The sequence below is a fragment of the Hyaena hyaena genome, unplaced genomic scaffold, assembly GCF_003009895.1.
Source record: "Hyaena hyaena isolate Hyena2069 unplaced genomic scaffold, ASM300989v1 scaffold_805, whole genome shotgun sequence".
Classification (NCBI taxonomy): Eukaryota; Metazoa; Chordata; class Mammalia; order Carnivora; family Hyaenidae; genus Hyaena; species Hyaena hyaena.
The window spans coordinates 429,161-436,752 of NW_024081439.1; the positions used below are offsets into that span (position 1 = coordinate 429,161).

The window sequence follows — 7,592 nt, forward strand, 5'->3', positions numbered from 1 at the left end:
TTGTTATTTTTGTATGTTGAACCCTCTGGACTGGTCCTCCAATTAATTATCTTCTGTTTTCCACTACTTTTTTTCTTTTTACACTGTTTTCCTCAGTCTTTATCTTCTCACCCTTGTATTGATTTTTCTGTTTCTGCAATCATGTTTTTAATTTCAAGGTCTTTATTATTCTCTTAATGTCTCTTTTTTATTTTTATTTTTTTATTATTTTGTAATGTTTTTATTTATTTCTGAGAGAGAGAGAAAGAGGCAGCGTGAGCAGGGGAGGGTCAGAGAGAGAGGGAGACACAGCATCTGAAACAGGGTCCAGGCTCTGAGCTGGCAGTCAGCACAGAGCCCGACGTGCGGCTTGAACCCACAAACTGTGAGATCATGACCTGAGCTGAAGTCGGATGCTTAACCTACTGAGCCACCCAGGTGCCCTTTAATGTTTCTTTTTTAAATAGCAAACTGCTTTCATTTTGTGGGTGTGCTATAATGTCCTGACTCTTTGAGAATATTCATGGTATTTTCCCGTAAATTTTTTTCTCTGAACAGTATTATTTTCCTACAAGTTGCTTTCTAAATGCTTATGTTTGTTATTCTCTATTTTCTTTCTGATAATCCTAAATTATCTGTTCCTGATTAGAACAAATAATCCCAAAGAGGTGATTGAAGTTCTGGACCATGTGGATGTTGCCCATGTGACATGAGCTTTACTATAGCATTCTCTCGATTGATGATTTATTAGCGACTGGCTAGATTTTCTCTAGAGTCTTCCTGATCTCCTGCCTGAAGGAAAGGGTCTGCCTGCCAGCCTTTTGGGAGCCCAACGGTGAGAAGAGGGCTGGGACTCCTTGCTGGGGGACAGGGCATGTAACTGAATCCCGTTTCTGGTGTGCACGAGTGCCTCATTGGTGCCACCCCGTCGCCTCTCAGAGGTTGAGCAGTCTTCCACCCAGCTCGTGTGCAACTGGGGGGAGATCCAGAGATCCCCTTCTCTCTCAACACCATCCAGTTCTCTTTATTTTGATCCTCCCATTCTTACCCTCACTTCCAGAAGTATCCAGTAGATACCAGTTCCTGGGGCTTTGCTTGGTTGGTTTTTTGAAGACTGCAGTGTAAGCTGGGTTGATTGCAGCTTGACAGTTGCAGTCTTCGGAGTCCGCTTTCTGGGGTTTGCCAAGGCAGCTTCTCTTCGTCCATCCTGCTTCCGCCTTCTACAGCTGCGCTGCGGGGTCTCTGCACCTTCTCCTTGAGGATTTTCTCTAAAACAACAAATCACTTTTCTGTTGTTTTACTGAGTTTTGCAGTTGAGCAAGACTAGTTGTTGCTGTGCAAACCGTCCCTTATGTGGCCCCCCCCCACCCCCCACCCCCGCTTCTTTTCCTGCTGTGTATTTCTTTAGCAAGTGTAGGCATAGAAAGTGAAGGGTCATCCCTTTGCCTTTAAGACAGAGTTTTCTTTCTGGAACCACCATCATGACAGATATTATAGGAAAAAAACCTGTTTTTAAAATGTATTAACGCACACTTGTTTGTACTAAGTTCTCTATTGTCTGGGGTTTTTGTTTTTTTTTTTTCCTCCATATTCTAGCTTCACAGAACAAAAATACCACTGTAATATGAGAGCTTGAATGATGGCTATTTAGAAAACATCCAGTGACGTGTCTTACATTGGATTTCCAAAATCTAAAATCTTTTCTCTCTAGCCATATAGTGTGTTTGGTCTTACAGTAGTGAATGAAACTCCTAAGAAATATTTGTTCTTTTATAGACGGGTGGTTCTTAGACTTCAAGTGTCAGAAGCACTGGATGGATGGCTTATTAAAAGAGACTGCAGGGTTCCAGCCTCCAGAGTTTCTTGAGTCAGGAGGCCTGGAATGGGGCCTGAGATTTTCAGTTTCTAACAAATGATACTGATGCTAATGGGGACCACGCTTGGAAAATTACTGATACAGACAGTACTGAATGCCTAAAAAACAAAAACAGTACCACCAGAATCCCCCAGTATAGCTTTATTTCATTGTTATTTTTCAAATTGGTCAATTTGAATCTACTGTTGTTGTTCTCTTTGCCTAAAATACACGTTTACATAATTGTCTTGCAAGACAAGCACGGTCTCAACATTTTAATTAAGGAGTCCTTTTCTTCGGTCCACTGTTGTTCCTTTCTGAACCACGTGTTTAAGGCTTTGTGCCTTCCCACCCTTCTGTCTCCCTCATCTCTTCAGGTGCTAACAGCTTTAGTGGTGCTGCGTGGTCGAGGAGTCCGTCAGTCCGGCAGAAGTTGGCTGTCAGGACGAGCTCTCCTGTAGGAACAGTCTGGAATGAGCTCAGCCATGTGGGGTCTGCCTTTTGGTTGGAAACATGGTGATAGCATGTTGGGTGCACTTGTCTAAACATGGAAGGTCCCCGCTGAGATGGTGCATGTTCATGTGTAAGCACCAGCATTAGTGTCAGGGTACGTCTTTACTGGTCAGCAACTTGCCTGTGGCTATAGCAGGAAGCATACACTTGTTTGAATTGACTTGGAAACTCTGAATGATTAATTTGGCAGGAGAGGGGTTTTAATTGTGTCAAAGTGGATCCTTCATGGGAACAACTCTTTGTCTTAATTAAAGTAAAAAGATTAGCAAACAAAACTTGAGTTGAAGCAAAGAAAATAAAACCAGCCTTTTATCAGTTAGGTAAGTTAATCTAACAAAATAGCTGTAGGGAAGTAGGTGTGACACTGTGGACCTGAGGGAAGGGAGGGCTTAGCGTACTCCATGAGGAGGGTTACCCGTTACCTTCTTACTTGATTGCTCCCATTGAGTGTGGCATGGGAGGCTGTGGAAGTGTTGCACTGTTGGTTTTTAACCAGCACAGCTATTTTTTGTTCTTTATGTTGGTTAAGTTATAGTGCAAAGTGTGCTTTTTGACTTATTGAGTCAGTTCTGAAATCTTTGCTCACATTTCTATGCTTTCCAACCTTCGGATTATTTTTAGGTACAAGCTCTGCTTGATTCTTTGATCCCAGGAAGAGAGGAGTAAGCCAGTAGGACATTTTTTTTCTGACTTGTAATAGTGTCCTTTGTTTTCCCTAAATGGAATGACTCTTTCAGGGCTATGTTTTTTAAAATAAAAGGTAGCTTCAGAATGAGATAAGTAGTCTCTTGTAACTTGGAATGTGTCTTTACTATCTTTTCTCTTAAAAATTGCATAACCCCCATAAAGATAACACTATTTTCTAACCAAATAGCATGGGTTCTTACATATTTAGGGAGATTTTTCCAACATTGTGTACTTTTGTGAACGGTATAAGCAGAAAGGCGTAGACCGTTAACTCCAGGAAGACAGGGACTTTGTTTTGTTCATCAGTGTACTTCCACCACTAAGAACAGTGCTTGATACACAGTTTTCAGTAAATGTGTGTGGAAGGAAGGAAAGAAATCCCAGAGCTTAGAGTTCTGCACATATTGTATTCATACCACAAGGTGGTACTGTTGTACCATGAAATGAAAGGCTGTAATTCTTAGGCTGTCATACAGTTTTACGTAAATCCTATAAATAAGCAAAATGAATTGACTACCTATTATGTTTATTGCCTGCTTCAGTTATTTATCATTTTAGCATGTGATTAGTCTTTTGATTACATGATTAGGTCAGGCAATGAGATCATAACCTAAATAAAGAACATTTGGTTCAAATTTTTATCAGATGTTTAATGAGATAACATCTATAAAAACCTAGCACAGAACCAAGTTACTTTCCTTTTCTTTCTTTTATTTTGGGTTAGAAGCCTTTGTTAAATGTCTATTTGTTTTAAACATTTTTCTAATAAATTGTCACTAAACATTAAATGATATTTAATCTTTTGTTTGCCAGTTTTTAAAAAAATTGGTGATAAACCTAGATTTTACTATATTCCCTCCCCCTGCAAAAAAATTATTTTGTTTCCAGCATTCTTTTATGGAGTTAAAATATTTTACTAACATATAGCTAGCTCTATTACATGTTTATGCAAATATCATAGTGCATAAGTTAAATCAATCTATAATTTGTCTTGTTTTCATTCCTGTTGTAAAACTGAGTGTTGCTGTTTGTTTTGTAGCTTGGGTTTTTTTTTTTTTTTCTTATGATTAAATTGCCTTCTGATATTTTGGTTCTGTAATTGTCTTCAGACTGAAGGGAAATCAGAAGAGGGCCCTGGATGGACAATCCTGCGAGATGATTTCATGATGGGAGCGTCCATGAAAGACTGGGACAAAGAAAGCGACGGCACGGGTAACAGTGGCCCAGAGTCTGGAAGCGACACAGACACGTAGGCTGTGGAGGAAACACATATCCCATCGTTGTATCTTCCCTAGAGAAATGCCTCATGCTCTCGGAGTTGGGCATTTATAAAGCTATCATTTGTAAGAAACCCCAAAGACTTTTACTATTACCAACTTGATGTTTTTCCTTTTCATGAAAACTCTGTGAAATTAAGTTTTCAGGCTATGTATCATCTTAAGTATTGGTCCCTCAAAACATTTGTAAAAAGAAGTATTTCTGACTGATCAGCAAGATGCACATTTTGCCAGGACGTTGTAAGTTTTACACAGTGGTCTGGACATTGGTGTTTTTTTTCCATGTTCGCCAGTTTCTAGAAATACAGTACTCTTCACAATTAAAAATGAACTCCTTGAAGTTACTATGTTTCAGCTTCCCAACTTAATAGACCTGTGTGACTGTGTTTTCGGGGGGGGGTTGTCTGGATTTGGGGCATTTGTTTTGGTGAGCTATTGAGGAAACTTATGTAGTGACGTTTACAGTGATAGTATTTCTGATTCAGTATGATGATTTCATTTTTAGATCTTCTGGTAGATAAGATTTAAGGAGCACACCGAATCTCCCCTTTTATATTATGTCCTTTTATAAGCTACGTAATACATATGTAATGATTTAGATTTATCTTAAGTGTTAGGTTACTTTTCTATGAGAGATTTACTGGGACAGAAATTCTCATGTTTAACTTATGTAGTGAGGCATAATTTCTTAGAAAGCATATTTAACATGTTTTAGCGTCTCCCCCCTCCCCCTTTTCCCTGTTATTTGGGTTAGCTCAAACTCTCTTTTTTTTGGTCTGACTGACCAGTGAAATAGCGGTTGGAGTGCCAGTAGTCTGCTTCAGAATATTCTGTTGGGTTGGAGATTCAGTTCCTATTGTTACCTTAAAAGCGATTAAATTGGGTGACTTAGTATCCAGCTGTTAAACAGAAAGGAAAGAGAAAGTAAGACTGTTGAATATCATTCCGAAATTCTGTGAGACTGGGCCTAAGATGGAAAGCTTGTAGAGAAATTATTTAATGAATGTATCTGTTCCTTTTTTAAAAAGGATCCCTTCCTTTCTCCATCTTTCCATAATAAAATGGTTCCCGTCTACTACTCACTTGCACATACCTGCATCCTCCCCTCAAAATTATGCTGGAGCAGAGATACTGATATTTTCAAACCCATGTGAGTGTTACAGGTATTACGTATCTAAGGTCAAATTAGTCCATGGCCTGGTTACTTGTTATCATGAAGGTGTACACCTAAGGTATCAAGTGATTACACCGGCAACGTTCAAACTGCATTTTTGTAATTATCCCAACTTTTGAACTTTGATATCTTACTAAATTATAGGACTATCATTTTGTCAGGGTAATTTAAATAAGTGTGAACAAATCCTCCTCAATAGTAATTAAGAGTGCTAAATATCACAGTATAACCTAACACATAAATATTTCATTATAACCTAATACATACATAATTTTGGAAAAGAAAATTGTTGCAGCAGTTAAAAGCTTTTTTTCTCCCTAGAATTAAAGGTTATACTTCTTTTCTACTACTAATCTTATGCTGGATCATATGAAAACTTTGCAAAAATTCTTCTGAATAGAATGTTTGGGTGATAGAAATGGGTAAATAACTTTTCATTTACTAAAACACTTTGGAAACATACACTTGGAGTTTTTGGTTTAATTTTTTAAGATTGGGCAAGATTTTTTAACTGAAAATAAGAAAGAGAATATATGCAGATTTTCTTCTTTTGGAAATTATTCCAAAATAAAAATGAGTTGCCAGTATAAGAAAAAATTCTATCAGTTCTGTTAGAAGGCTATAAAACATATTCAAAGTACATGAAATGATTTCTATCATAAAGATGGGGGGAGTTTGATATATATTAGTAATGGTGCCTCTTGGCTGTACGATATGTAGGTACATATTCATGTACCATTGTATGTGAATGTAAATCCAAGGATCAGCCTATTGTTTTAGAAATTAAGTATGTATCTGGAGATGAATGTTTTAAATATTCTAGCTCTGTCATCTCTACCCTAAGTATTTTACCTACAATATTTAAATTCTCACATCAGCCAGATAAACCTACATCTTCCATCTTCTTATATTGTCTTTGAGTTAAGGGGGAAAAAGAAAAGAACTGCATTTCTGTAACCCTAGCCCCGATTTATCTAAATATAACAACAATATTTGGATTTTATTTTTCAATATTTGGATTTTATTTTTGTTAACTATTTAGAATAGTATAATAGTAAAAAGGTTATTTTTGTTTAGAAAGACTATGGAAAATAGTAACCAGGTAACTTGCAACTAGGTATCATCTTATCCCCTTATCTGGATATTTAGAAGGCTATGGTGAAGGTTCTCAATATTTAGCATAGTTTGTGTTGGTTATTAATTGTTTTTAGGCACTGAAATCTCCAAGTCAAAATTAATACCTGTTTCTGACTGAAGAAACGTAGTAGTTTAGTAGTTTAGCACTTTCGCTTGGAGTTGGAGTACTGGGTTTATTTTCAAGTTCCCTAGAATTCTACATAGATCAAATATTCTACTCATGGAAAAGCATACCTCAAAACCCTTTCGATGGGAGTTCAAAGCTCACCTTCAGTAATCAGAGCCGAAAATGACTCAGTAGGAGGTTCTGGAAGGTTTATTTGAGGGTAAGTCCAAATTCTTTAAAATATTTTGTGTGTTTTACAAGGGAGTGAAAAGGGAATGTTTATATTCTGGAAAACCTCATAGGACTCTCTTAATCACTGTGGTTTGCATTTATGAATATATTTCATATTCAGTGGCCGCCTGTGCCGGTCTTCAGGCCATGAGAGTCCAGAACTTCATTATACAACCATCTGATTACAGTTCACGGATGCCTAGAGATGTCCTAGTTAAAGCTACAGTAGCAGACATGTCCTGAGGTTGAAGTGTGAACAGCAGCATACACAGACTGATGATATAAATTGTGTGGCTAAGGAGTTAAAGGAATGGCCCAAGCCATGCCTGGAAAGGAATCCCCAAAGAGCATCAGTATTTCTATAGGAGACAAAAGAGGTGGTCAAATAAATACGGTGATACTTTTACAACCTTTGGATAATTTTTTGCTCACTTTTTTCTTATTTTTTGTTATTTCTATTATAGATTTTTATAAATATATGTGCTAAAAAGCCATAAGTGAAGTGGGATGTAAATTTTATTTTTTCAGTCTTTGTAATGACTTTAGAGTACCATGATCGTGTTTAGTATGTTGATCTGTTTGTGCAACATGAATTTCACTTTTGAAAATAAACATTTGAAAAATTACTAGATA

General features: G+C 37.3%; 1 protein-coding gene across 1 annotated transcript in view; it reads left to right on the top strand.

Moving 5' to 3' along the window:
* Positions 1–7,592, top strand: part of RRP15 (ribosomal RNA processing 15 homolog) — a 43,170-nt gene extending 35,578 nt beyond the window's left edge. The window contains exon 5 of the mRNA XM_039219298.1: positions 4,144–7,592. Within this exon, the coding sequence (XP_039075229.1) occupies positions 4,144–4,287 (144 nt within the window). The 3' untranslated portion in view covers positions 4,288–7,592. The remainder of the gene's footprint in view (positions 1–4,143) is intronic.